The 13,919-nt window shown below is 39.7% G+C and overlaps 2 protein-coding genes across 2 annotated transcripts; one reads left to right on the forward strand and one right to left on the reverse strand.

The window, feature by feature from the left end:
- Nucleotides 1–425: 425 nt before the first annotated feature.
- Nucleotides 426–6,025, reverse strand: NOP16 (NOP16 nucleolar protein). Its single transcript, XM_007442266.4, has 5 exons — nt 5,829–6,025; nt 4,149–4,251; nt 3,425–3,494; nt 2,898–3,004; nt 426–1,965 (listed from the first exon to the last, which is right to left on the reverse strand). Exons 1-5 carry the CDS (start codon nt 5,933–5,935, stop codon nt 1,825–1,827), a joined length of 528 nt encoding a protein of 175 aa, XP_007442328.1. The 5' UTR covers nt 5,936–6,025; the 3' UTR covers nt 426–1,824.
- A 153-nt stretch (nt 6,026–6,178) lies between these two features.
- HIGD2A (HIG1 hypoxia inducible domain family member 2A) lies at nt 6,179–8,072 on the forward strand. The gene is made up of 2 exons (XM_007442265.4): nt 6,179–6,415; nt 7,379–8,072. The coding sequence occupies exons 1-2, from the start codon at nt 6,271–6,273 to the stop codon at nt 7,543–7,545; spliced, it is 312 nt and encodes a 103-aa protein (XP_007442327.1). The 5' UTR covers nt 6,179–6,270; the 3' UTR covers nt 7,546–8,072.
- Nucleotides 8,073–13,919: the final 5,847 nt, after the last annotated feature.

Raw genomic sequence — 13,919 nt, forward strand, 5'->3', positions numbered from 1 at the left:
GAGGAGTCCTTGGTGGATTACCTTTTACTGCCGGCTAAGCACGTTGGAAAATTGTCCCTCTGAGAATAGCCTAATGCAGCAGTTTTGCAGCCAGTATTTTTTGCCAGCTGCCTTGAACTGATGCCAAAGTTACTTCAATCACCAAGACACTGCTATCCTATTATTACTTGCTGCTTCTGAAGTAACCTCTAGAGTGAGTCTAGATATTTGAGATTGGTCAAGAGAACTGTTAAATCTGAGTTACAGAGCATGAAGAGATGCACATAAGCTAGCACTCTCCAAACTAGTTGAGTTCAACTGTCAATTTCCCATGTTGGCTGAGAAGTTTGAGATGCAGCCCAACACATCCAGGTGTCCCCTGGTATGACAAAGTTGTTCAGCAGTAATGTACTTGAATATCCCTATTGGATCTCAATCCCTCAGGAGCTCTTAAAAGTTTTTATTTCTGCTCCATTGTAGAAACAAAACATATCTCTGCAAAAGCTGATACATGAACCAGTAGTGGCTGTTACAAAGTATTGATAGGTCACATTATTGGTTTGGGCTACCAATAATGCTCTCTTTAATTTCTAATGAGGAAAAAACCAGCCATTTGTCTCACCTCCACATTAAAGCATAGTTCTACATGTGCAGGAAGCCAATCCCATCTTCAGGCAACTTTTCTCTATAGATGTAATGGAGCTGTTACAAGCTTTTTCTTAAACAGGAAAATGGTGCATGTACTATTACTCTCTGACACTCCCTTTTCTCTTGGCACAACAGCATTTTTGTTTGGACTAGGCTCCTTTTGCAGAATTTACCTTCAACTATCTCCCTCCTTTATTTATCCTATTAAGAATATAGGAAACCTGGCTAATAGATCTTAGCCCTATATGCAATAGGTAATTGCTAAGAAATGGTTTACATTTTTTATCAATAAATCTTGAGTTGTAAGATGTGACTCTGTTCTACACAACTTGAGGAATCCCAGCATACAATTCAATAGGACACTGAATGGTGAGGTTATTGCCAACAGCCACTTTTCAGCAGGCATTACTTGGGATTAGAAAACTTTTCAGTCCTGTGTTCTCAGGGTGCTTCAGCAGAGAATTCAGAAGCTTCACCAATTGCAAATTCCTGTAGTAGCTGCATGAAAAAAAGTATTACTGCAGTGTTGGTCTCTAGAGACAGAGAACCAATACTGCTTCTACTTTTAAGAAATCGAGGAAAGATGGCTTGATAGACAATCTGTAACATATCACACATTAGGAACCATCATGCCAGCATTGCCATCAGACAGGACAGTGACTTCTTCCTTCCCATGAACGAGTGCTTACTGAGAGAGTTGTCATCTCTCTGGGCTATGCCCTTACTGGAGAGTAGAGGTAGCTCTTTCTGAGCCATGTTTACTAGTTTTGAGGCTTTAATCTTGATGTCCTATTCTTATTTCTCAGAAAGGAAACTGCTATGCTGTCTTTCCAAAGTGGACAAGTTGGTCTCAGATTCACTGCTGCTCCTTTTAGCCAACACATTCTTTCAGTATGCTCTGTTATTGACGCAAGGCTTAGACAAGTCATTTATGTCAACTGAGGTCTCTACAAGGCAAAATAATACTTTGCCACTTTAAGAATGTTATTTTGCCTTGAGGAGGCCATCAGTGAAATCTGAAAGCTGGCTAAAGCTTTCTACGCTGTGGAAGAACTCTGATGGAGAACCAAAGTTCTACCTGTAAGATATTTTCTTATCTCTCTTTAGAAAGCAATATTTTATGTAATTCAAGTGTCAGTTTTGCAGCATCAGTCACTAAAATCCATGCCAGCAGGTGAAATAATCATCTTTTCCTAATTATTGATCCATTTTTTCCTGCTGTAAAGATGCAATGAATGCTTGGTACTCCTCAGGATAGAAGCGTTTATAGACATTGATCTTCCTCTTTATTTGTTTTGGTGTATCCTGGTAATAGTTCTTCTCATCACGAGCCATAGCCTGGGAGGTAAACAGTACAACTGGGAATTAACAGAGAAGCAGCTATGTCAACATACAGCCTTAGAAGGTTCCCACACCCAGAAAGTCAGCACTGCATTGTACATCAAGTCTCAAGAAGAGGCTGTATGCAAAGCAAATGCAAGTACAACCACAGGACTGCAGTAAAAAAAGATAGATTCAGATGCTGGATGCAATTCCATACAAAATGGAGAGGCACTCAGTTACCCTCCAGATGTTTTTAACTCCACCTGCAGCAAAGGATTGCAGGAACTCCAGTACAAACCATCTGAAGGGCACTAGGTTACTTAATTCAGTTCTAATGTCTGTTTCAGAAAACTCGTGTATTTTGTCAAGCAGGAAGTACCCTACAAAGCAATATGGGCAAATAGAGGAAACCTTTTCTAAAGCTGCCTATACAAATAACGTATAACGTATCAATTGTCCTATTCTATAAATAAATACAAGACTTAACAATGATGAAAGTCATTCATATTAAAACCAATGCAAAGATCTGGATACTGTTCCTAAAACGTGTGAGGAAAATAAAAAAGATCCAGCCACATAGTTCAGAAGAGTCTCTCTGGAGAAAGCTTTAGTCAGTACTGAAAAGATCTTCCCTTTTAAATACTCGCCTGCCTGTTAGAGGAGATCTCATCCAGATAAGCTGTCTCAAAGGCATCTATAGCCCTGAAGGTTAAAACCATCACTTACAATTGGCTTTGGAACAACTGGAAGCCAGTACAGGAGGCAGAAGGACTGGCGTGATGTGGTAGTAACAGTCGTCCTCACTACAAAAATCTAGCTATTGTAACTGGGATTATCTGACATTTTCATATCATTTTCCAATGATGTATTGGAATTATCTAAACAAAAAATATCAGTGTGGGAATAATTACAAGATTATCTCTGCCCAAAAGAATCAGGATGTCTACCTTATAGTTTTCACTGTGATTCTGGATCATGTGTTTCACGTAGTCAATAAGGTCTCTGGAGAGGGTCTCTGACTTCTTCTCTGGAAAGCTGGCCTCATATTCTAATTCTGGGCATAAAGAAAAGAAAGCAAGAAGGCATTAAGCAAAGTTTGCACACTGTGAAACCTTTTATGGAAATGGAACTGCTAGATCCAACCAGTAGATCATGGAAGTCACCTACATTTCCTCTAGTATGAGACATGTCCAGACTTGCTAGAAAAAGATGTATTGTTTTCATAATGGCAGACACAATGTATTCATGTTAAACTCTCACCCTAATCTCTAATGATGATCTGACTGAATGTAAAATACAGTTTGTATTCAAAATCACAAACAACAACTTTTGAATAACTGCTATGTTTGGCAATAAGCAATGAAGACAAGAAAATTGCACTTAAGTGGAATAGGACTGCAAGACTTCTAGCAAAGGATTTGCCAATGAAGAATTAGATCTATATTGCACTTTGCCAATATGAAGTAATACCCACCATTTATTACATATGGCTTCCTAACAGTTTTTGTCTCTGCCCCTGGTCCATCAATTTCCATTTTCAGATCCTGTAGTTTAAAAGACACAATTCATGTTGTACAAAAAGATAGCTTAGAATTACTTTGTACTTTCTTTTTACCCCAACATTAACATTTTATTACTATGGTTAACTCATTTTAAACATTCTTTCTGAATATAATTGGATGCAGTGTTACATCACAGAATATTTCAAATTATTAAACAATGCAAATGTTGATAGCTTTTCTATAATAAGCCTTTAGCACTCTACCATTTATCTCTCAGGATAACTTGGGATGTCAGCACCAGGGGACATTAAGTGAATAAGAACAAGACAGAGATTTTTACTTCACTAACTGAAATGCTAAGAATTGGAAATAGCTCTTTCAACTATTTCAATTTTCTGAAAAGTGGGATGGGGGGACAAAAGAGGAATTTACCTCTAAAACAAAAAGCTGGGTTAATTACAGTTTAGTTACAAGGTTCTCTCTCATGAATATTTTGTATTTAATCAATCACCTGGAAAATTCTAGAGATACAAATGTTTTCATGATGTACTTTTCTAACCATTTATGTTATTTCCAAATATTGTCTTTCTGGAACACGTCAAGCAATAGTGCAAGCTCCCAAACTATAAACCTTGATTTACACTTCTCATTCAACTTCCAAGTGATAACTATACTTGGAATTCATATAGCACTAACCTTTGGAATGGGAATTGCCTTGTTTGGATCAACAGCCAGGCCCATTTCTGCCAAGTTCTTAGAAACTGATTTGGTGCTATCCCAAGCATGTCGGATTTGAGCACTGAAGAGAAATGGGGGGAAGAGAAATAAAAAAGTGCATCAATACTATGCCTTCTTGAAAAAGGTTCCTCCCTCTTCCAATAAGAATGACCATACTTTCACAATCAACACAAAAGATTTTGTATCCTGAAACAAAGCAACAAATGCAAGCCCTCTCCCCCAATTCAAGTGCACAAAACAGAATGGAATGTTAATTTGATGCTGAAAACCTCAAATCCATATGTGCTCCTCTCCTTCCACAACTGTAAAAGGACAAGAACTCTTTAAATGACAATCTGCTGGTATTTCAAATTTGATAAATAAATAAATAAATAAATTAAATAAAATTTCATGACTTATGAAATTGGCTGCCTGTGGCAGCTGTCTCAGCTCTACCTAATGGTAGGATTGATCCTGTACAATTGTCTGGTGCCTAAAAAATCTATATATTTCAGCATATCTGTCTAAAGATATTCAGAGTATCATTAAGACGCACAGTCAATATCTCTTTAGCACAATTCGGTTTCATTACTTTCTTTAAAACTTAGTCATCATCTTGAACATTTTAGCCTTTTCGCACATGAAAAAGAGTTGGAACAGCAATGATAATGAAGTGCTCTCTATGACGAGTTGAGCCATTTTCATTCTATATGCTTCTTTAATAAAATCTAAGTGCAGTATTCTTCACGTTGCCTAATGATAGCTCAGCCCTAAGCCCAGTGTGATCTAGCATTTTCCCATGGGAAATTAGCATGGAATAGACATCATAGATAACTAAGAGAATCAGAAAAGGTTCAACCAATATCCTGCATTCCATGACTGCAATCTCAATAGAGTTGAAGGAGTAAATAGGAATAGTTATCAGGAAAATGGGAGAAAATGCAGGGGTAAGGAGCAGCTAGTTAAAGTGTGCAACTAAGGAAAAGGTTAGAAAAAGTGAGAAAACGATAATGGCAAAGTGAGACACAGGGAAGTAAGAATTATAGTTTTAATTTTACATTGAGGACACGTGGTTTGTGTTGCTGCAGTTTTTATAACGCATTATTTTCCTGCCCTCGGTCACTCCAAACTATCCAGATCCCTTTAGTTGGTAACATAATATAATCCAAACAAAGAGATGTACACTCTGAGTTGTTTTTGGAACAGAACCCACGATGGCAGGTTACGAATACGACCTCGCAAACGCCACGTCTTTTAAGGAGTTAGGTCTATCGGTTTTATTTCAATGCTTGGTTAAAACAGAAGCGGCGCTGCTCTTAGAGAAAGCAGCAGGATTCGACGGCCCTCCGGAGCGAGGCTCAACCTGGGCAGACAAACCACGAACCAGCCCTCCACATTTTAGCCTAGCGTGTTAAACCAGTCCAGGCCTTATGGCTGGTTCAAGGTGTATCGTCAACCCAGAAAATTGGGCTGAATAAATTCTAAGTAAATGAAGCGTGGGCAAGCACGTCATGCAAACGCAGCCCCAACGTCTGCCCTGAACCTGGTGCCTTTCAGACATCTCAAATTACTGAGGAGAGCGGCGAGTCCTCGTATCTAAACTAACGATCGCCCCAAATAATGACCGAGCGGCCGGTTCTCCCTTTCCTGGCTACTCACCATTTTATTCGAGGCGCCGCGCGTTTGCGGAAAGCCCTGTTCAGCTTTTTGCGGTCGATGTTATAATTATATTTCTTCCGACGCTGCTTCTGCTTGGCTTTCGGCATCGTGGCGGCTCTCGAAACCAACCCGGCTGCAGCACGCGCGCCGCCCCGCAGAAACCCCTACCGTCGCAGCTCAAGAGACAGCCAGACCACTGATCGCAATGGCAGATAGGAATGGTAGTTCTACCTATTCGGTCAGGGTAGCCGAAATGCATTAAATGAACTACACTTCCCAGAATGCCAGGGCCTGTGGGCAGGGGACCATTTCCGAGATTCAGGTGGAAAGCGCGATTGGCTGGAGACGGGGCGCCTCCTTTGGTGGCGGCGGCGGAAGAGTCGACGTCGCTAGAGCGAATCAAGAGGTGACCTTCGTGCGTTGGAATCCGGAGTGAGCTGCGATGGCTCAGGGCCCTCCTCCGCCGTTTGATCCCCACCGCCCCCCGGTTATCGAAGGCTTTACTCCGACTTCTTATCGGTTCAATGCCGATCACTTTGAAAGCAAGTTCGTGCGCAAGTTCCGCGAGAATCCATTTGTGCCCATCGGTGAGTCTGAACGGATATTCCGCTAGTCGAGCGGGAGCGAGCGAATTGGTGGTGTTTGGACAGCGCGACTTCTGGAAAAAGCAGTGGGGTTATTATTTCAATATTATATTATTTATTTAAAACGTTCCCTTCTGCCTGTCCTCCCCGGAGTTCTAGGCAGCGTTGAATAGTGAAAAAAGATTACTGTGAAATAAACAGCCGCAAAAACAGCCTAGCAATCAAAGATACCTAAAATGCGAAAAACAGCCTTTAATTAAAATAGCAAAAAGGAGTTTATACTAAAGCCCACCCTAAGGAGGAACGTTAAAAAGATTATTCCAGACCTTAATGGCTCTGGAGCTTAGTTAACCACCAGAAATGCCTTTTTCCTGGTGTCAACCACAGGGTCTTAAGAGTTCCTGGGAAAGTTTCTCCTGTTTAATTTTTTTCTCATCATTTAGCTCAGTGTTTTTCAAACTTGGCAATCATAAGATGTGTGGAGTTCAACTCCCAGAATTCCCCAGCCAATTCTGGAAGTTGAAGTCCACACATCTTAAAGTTGCCAAATTTGAAAAACACTGATTTAGCTGTACCCATCAAACAGCATAGATCTTATCTAAAAAGGGAAAGTAAGCATGGCTTTAAACATAACCACCAGTTCTTGAGATTTGAGGCTGTCTAGGGAAGGGTTGCTATTAAAAAACAAAAAAGCAAAACAGCCTTCTTAACAGAAGCATGAGCCATAAAAGTGCTATAAATTAAGTTTTTCCTGGTGTGAGAGAATGGAAAAGAATGTCCTACCTAAATACTTGTGTTTAGATCCATTGTTTACCTTGGGAACTGAGACTAAAGGACAATGAACCAAAATTTCTTGACAAAACTGGGATCTTTCAAAGAAAAAATTGGATGGTCTATTCAAGGGGTAGCACAAGCCTCTGTAACAAAATTTCCTTCTTTTGTCTCCTTTCCTGCCTTCTCCTCCAGGCTGCCTTGGTACAGCAGGAATTTTGACTTATGGACTCATCTGCTTTATGAGGAATAATCCCCAGAAATCCCAGAAGATGATGAGGGCCCGTGTTCTAGCCCAGGGCTTCACTGTTGCATCCCTATTACTGGGTATACTGGTTACAAACATTAAGTCATCGAAGTGAACAAACTGCTACTGTACAATCATATGAAACTATGGTCCACTAATCTGGGTAAGAACAAGCCCACCTGCCTGCCATCATACCACAGTTTGCAGAATGATATCTCAGTGCTGCTTAGGAAGTGACTATCTGGTACCAAGGAGGCCCAGTTTTTGTTTAGTAACACTGTTAATAAGTTCCAGTGATTCAAATTTGCCATTGGTGTATAACATTGTTTGTGTACCATAGCAATGTTTTAAGCCTATTTTTCTGATAAAGCGAGTAAAATTATCTGGCCTAAGTGAAGCAGATTGGAAGGCATGCCTTTATTATCTGTTAGGCAGTTGTGTGGTTAAAATGCATTGAAAGTAACACATTTATTATGGGGATTGGTGTGATGAGCCAAATATGTTGAGTGTTAAAAAAATCTTAAATTTTCTATTCTTGATGTTATTTTTTCTGAAATTTTGTCACTGCCAAGAGTGGACAGAAATCAGGAAGAGTCTGATTGTGAGCTATTAAAAACCATTGTGTTTGGTAAGACCTTCTGAGATAGTCTGAAACAATTGTTAATTGATAAAGTACTTGTCATTTGCCTCACATATAACTCATCTGCAGAACTGTAGATGACTAGATGTAAGACCCTTTGGTTGAAGTCCACCGAGCAGTGAGTTTGTTGTTGCTGTACAGTGATATCCCTCCCTGAGCTACTAAATTCCATTGGTGGGTTGGCGGTGGGGTCTCTGAGGCTCATCATCTTTGGTGATTTCAACCTTCCCCCAGGTGGCATTGAGTCAGGGGCATCTTAGAAGTTCATGGCAACTGTCAAACTGACCCAAGTCATCAAGATCGTGATGCGTATCAGAGGCCTTTGCTTTTTTTTTCAGGGCAGTTTTACTTTTTGTTTTAGGGCAGTTACTGCCTGATCTGAGAGTTGTGGACATTATCAGTCTATTGCTAGGAACATATCATACTCTGATTGCTTTTCATTTTGCCAATGCTGCCCCACCCCCTGCAGGGAGGTAGGATCTATTAGACTGGTGCATCCCAGTCAACTAATAAACCCTGATGAGTTGCAGAGGGAGGTTGGGCTTTTTCTTGAGGATTTGATGGACAATTTGGCTGAGACTTGGCTGGCTCCCTGAAATGGACATGTGGCAAAAGTCTTAGAACAGTTTGCACCTGTGCAGCCTCTCACCGTGCATGAACCTTGGGGTATGCTTTGATTTTCCAAGGCACTTAGGAGATGAAATATCAAAAGAGCCACCTAGAGCACCATTGGAAGAAGATGAAGAGTGAATTCAATCAAGCACACATAACAGCACTCTTCCTCTTGTTTCTAACATTGCATGAGGAAATTGGGTGAGATCATCAGTCAGTTTGGGGTCAGGTACCATCAGTTTGGTGATGATACTAAGTTGTACATCTCAACCCCAGACTAGCAGGGGTCAAGGTCTTGTACCAATGTCTGGAGGCTGTCAGGGTGTGGAAGTGGAGGAACAGATTCAGGTTCAACCCTGAAAAGACCAAATTGCTGTAGTTGTTTGAACCATCCAGGACTGGAGATGTTCCATCTTTAGGCCTGAATGGGGATGCACTTCCTCCTTTGGGATTGTTGCACAATTTGGACTCCAAGATCCAGCTCAAGCAGGTGGCGGCTATTGCCAAGAAGATCTTTGCAGAAATTCATCTAGTACACTGATTGCACCATTTCCTGGACCTAAAGGCCTTTCAAACAAGCACTCATGCTTTAGTCACCTCTTATGGATTATTGTGATGTGCATTACATGGGACTGCCCTTGAAGACCACTCGAAAACTTCAGCTGATCCAGAATGCAACATATGCAATTATGGGCATTCCCTTGCAACACCTCTGCTTTGTGAGCTGTACTGGTTACCAGTAGGCTTCCAGGTAAATTCAAGGTGCTGATTATTACATATAAAGCCTTTCACAATAGAGAGACTGTTTTCTATACTTCTGCTCATGCTTTACGATTAAGCAGATTTGGCACGCTCCCAGCCATTAAACGGTCATCAGATGGGACCTACAAAACATGCCTTCTTGGTTGCAGCACCTGCTTTCTGGAACAATATCCACTCAGAGATTTGTTTGAGCCCCATCCAGATCTTGGGAGAGGTTCCAATAGAAGAGAATATCTGTAGCTCAGGATTGAACTCTGGAATTCTTGGTGCTCTCTAAGCTTGGTTGTTTGCTTGCAGACATTTCATTATCCAACTAGGTAATATCATAACCAGCAGTGATGATGTTACCTAGTTGGGTAATGAAACATTTGCAAGCAAACAACCAAGCTCAGAAAGCACCAAGAACACCACAATGGGGAGAGGGCATAATCTCCTATTTTTAGTCTTCTCCCCAAAGGGCTACTATGTTCAAATGAATGTAACTAAAACAAGTGACTCAAGGGAGTGGCAAGTTAGTTAGGCTACTACCATAAGCATGTTTATGTCTCCAGGATGAGTCTAATTCCATCCAAGGTTCTTGAAGGAGCTTGCAGGTATCTCAGAGCCCTTTCTTTGAGAAATCATGGAGAACAGATGTAATGCCAGAGGTTTGGAGAACAGCAAAACACCACAAGGAGGACCGTGGTAATGACTAGTCATTATATCCATACTGGGAAAACAATTGGTTTGGGAACTTTTACAGAAAAGAATGCATTGCCTGGCAGGAGCCAGCATGGGTTTAGCAAGAATAATTAGCTCAAATCAACCTGCTATGCTTTAATAGAATGACCAGCTTAGTTGTCCATTGTGTGATAGTCATAGCATACCTTGACTGTAGCAAAGAATTCAGTTAAGTATCCCATGAGATTCTGGTAGAGAAGATAGCAGAATGCAGGCTGGAATATGTTACCATTAGAAGAATAGAGTTGAACAAATTTTGTATCAAGCTGGAAGGAACAGTCAAGTGGTGTACCTCAGGGCTCTGTTCTGGACCCTATGCTGTCAACATATTTATAAATGGCTTGGATAAGGAGTTCGGATTATCAAATTTGCAAACAAGACAAAGATTTGGGGAGATGGCCAATACTTTAGGCAGGAACAAGCAAGATTTTAATTGCAAGATATATTTGAATAAATGCAAAATCCTACATAGTGATGGCTATTCCTTGAAACCATTGGCATTCCTGTATTGTATACACTTTTTAATAGAAAGGCTTTCAAGGAAAGCTATATTGGCTGAATTTATGTATCATGCTAAGCTATGGTTTATAATGGCTAGGTTATAATTATAATGGCTAGGTTCATAACAAACCATGGTTTACTGAATAAAGCTACAGTTGGATAGGTTTGCCCAGTGCACTCAAGTATAACCATGATTTACAGCTGTGCTTGCACGACATAATAAGCCAAAACTTAACAAGCTGCATTATGCTTTGTTACCCGAATGATGAATCCGACATTTTGTCCTAACCGTTTTGCTAGCAGCGTAGTCTTGTTAAATAATGCTGTTGATGCATAATCATCCTATTGTAGTATGTAATGTCTCTCAGAAAAACAAAACTCTTTGACTATTTCCTTGCATTGTAGATCAGTTCTGATAACAACTTGTGTCTGATAACTGTTACACAAATGTGTTACATGGAAGAGAAAGGTTTAGTCTGATTGTCAGAGCAGATCACTTTTCTCTATTCTGTCTATGGATGAACTCTTACAGTCAGTTGGTAAAAGCTTCTGCCACCAAAACAGCTTGAAATGATGCACTTTCCATGTCAGCCATGTGCTGGTTTGAACTATGCAGAAGCATGATAACATGCAGAGCAGAGCAGATATCCAGTATGGCTCTGTAATCTTAGGCAAGATAGGAAGGAGTCGTGTTATGTGAATAAAATGGCTAGATTACACTTCCAGGGAGACGACAGTAGTGGAAAGATTGGCTGAGCAAGCCGATTGATGTCTATAAATAATGACTTTATATTCTTTGGTGGGCTCTTCCTGAAATTAGAGCTCAGTATTCTATATTGCGTGAACTTAGCTCTCATTTTGTTGAGTCACCCAATATACTATCGCCAGCATTATTGTTCAGCATGTATGACTTGCCTTTATTGGGCAATTATTACACTGAAGTAGCTTTATCTATACTGGACTGCATGTGGCTTTTTTGTTACCTTGCAAAGCTGAGTAGCATTGAAGCTGAGCCTTGTAATATATACATATAACAAGATGTTAAATCTCTTCCCATTCAACTCAATATACCATTTACAGCTACAGTATATGCCTATTCAGGAGTAAAGGTTATGAATCAATCAAGGGTTGGACTTTGACCCATATGGTAATGACCAGGCAACTGTGCAAACTATAGCTTGCTATATTACATCATTATCTATGCAAATACTGAGTACTGGTAAGACTAAAAAAGAGAAGGAAAAGCTGTAACATTGCTCTTGTTGCCTGTTTGGAGACATGAACAACGAACACATGAGAATTCAAAGCCAAATAGCTCATACCCTATGAGGTACTGGATTCCTTCCTTCCTTCCAATATTTGCTTGATAACGACAAACACTCTTGTTGCTCTGCATCTCGGCTTTCCTATTTGCACCTAAGATGATTATGCAGGAAATTGTGATACTAACTGTAAGACAGAGGTAGTTTATAGCATTTGAAGCACAGCACAGCCATATTCTTTTTAAATCTTGTCACAATGTCTGTGTTTTAAGGGTTTATTTAAATGCTGCACATGGCAGCGCTCAGCCAACCTTGGCTGACATCAGAAAGCTAAGCAGGGTTGAACCTGGATAGTACTTGGATGCGCAACTACCGAATCATCCCAGCCTAGACTGGGAAGTTAAAAAGCGTCCCAGAAACAGGCAACAGCAAACCACTTTCGTCCTATTGTCAGGAAAACTATATGGGCACATCCACGCAGCTCACCAGAAGTCAAACTCAACTCAGACGGTCTTTATCTTTTTATATGCTCAGAACTGTGCTTCCCCTAAGGTATGCACAGGAAAGCTTCAGTTTAACTATTTGAAGGATGGGGTGTCTATTAAATCTATTAAAATAGAATTTAAGTCATTTGCATAAATTTGCATCATTTGTGTAATTATAACGGAATGAATTTCTAAAATATCCTGTAATTTTTTCCCCCCTTTTTGATTGGTGTAAAGACTAGTTTGCAAGGTTAAGAATAGAAAACTAGGAGCCTCTATGCCAGGCAATCTTGATGTACTGTGTCTTTGAAAGTTTAAGGAATTATATAGTTGGGTTCTCATACATATAAATTTAGTTTTTTAAAAAATGCTTTGTTCTGAATAACTATTCTTAATCTTCTTTGCTTCAAAATACCTTGCAGGAAACACAGTATATTAAGATTTCTTCATACATGAATCCTGATTATGGTCTTACATCAACAAATTTTGAAAAATGCATTTTGTTGCTAGATGTCTATTACTTTAGAGATCATAAATTTGGAAGCAAGAGTTATTTACAAACATAGTTAATATCATTACAAACTATCATGTTTGCAGTTTACTGCCCACCTAAGGCACATAGCAATTCGCAGCTAGTGAATAATTTGCCAGACACAATTCAATCTGTCCTGAGAAATGTGTATACTTTCTTTTAACCCAAAGTAGAATATTGTACTCTCCTTAGAAGATAAATACTAATTTATATACTTGAATAATTTTCTCTTTCATAGAATGAGGTAGAATGTGAAGGGCTTAATCCTTCCAGATAATGGTTAAAATTATTCACTTTATGTCAGTGAAAAGAAAACGCCATGACAACTTAATTCTGGATCATTTTCTGCTGAAAAAGTGCATCATAAATACACCCACAATCTAAAGGCTTGACACTGTATTAGACATCTATTTTAATCCCTAATGCAATGCTTTCTTTCATAAACTTGTGTGAAGTTTATAAGAGAGGTAGCTCACAACAGAACTTACCTTCCAGCAAAATATGAATGGGATTAATTCCTATGCCTGTAAACCCTCAATACCTGCTTGGATATATGTTTTCAAATTTACTTCCACACAGAGAATGGGTAGGCTAACAGCCCAGGTTGTCAAATAATTGCCCTCCAATTACTTTTTCAATTAAAGCATTCTGTGATTTTACTCTGTGACTCTCGAAGCAGCAGTTGGTTTAACAATGTCACAGATAATTGGGAGATTAGTTTAATTTTTGTAAGACGCAATAGCTGATCAGACTGTGATTGCTCCTAGATAACAACTTGACCATCTTCTTGGGCTATGATGAGTCAGAAAATTATCCTTAATCTGGAATTGTCCATTCACTTCAATAGCCTTGCCATCTCTTCTCACATACAGCTGAACATGAAGTCTTTGGCCTCTGATAAAATTATATTCAGTAGACAGCTGTCAAAAGAAAGCTTGTGAAAGTATTCAGTTTCTTCCACATTTCCTGACTTCA

The sequence above is a fragment of the Python bivittatus genome, unplaced genomic scaffold (assembly GCF_059951505.1).
Source record: "Python bivittatus isolate LINGU-HERP-01145 unplaced genomic scaffold, Pbiv_v1 ctg000080_np1212, whole genome shotgun sequence".
Classification (NCBI taxonomy): Eukaryota; Metazoa; Chordata; class Lepidosauria; order Squamata; family Pythonidae; genus Python; species Python bivittatus.

Bases quoted from the DNA above. Each gene is read 5' to 3' on its own strand.
- NOP16 (XM_007442266.4), bottom strand. From the start codon at position 5,935: ATGCCGAAAGCCAAGCAGAAGCAGCGTCGGAAGAAATATAATTATAAC. The intron at 3,495-4,148 runs GTTAGTGCTATA...TTTAAACTACAG, and splicing joins AGGCAATTCCCATTCCAAAG to GATCTGAAAATGGAAATTGA. The intron at 1,966-2,897 runs GTAGACATCCTG...TTTACCTCCCAG, and splicing joins ATCACAGTGAAAACTATAAG to GCTATGGCTCGTGATGAGAA.
- HIGD2A (XM_007442265.4), top strand. From the start codon at position 6,271: ATGGCTCAGGGCCCTCCTCCGCCGTTTGATCCCCACCGCCCCCCGGTT. The intron at 6,416-7,378 runs GTGAGTCTGAAC...CTTCTCCTCCAG, and splicing joins GAATCCATTTGTGCCCATCG to GCTGCCTTGGTACAGCAGGA.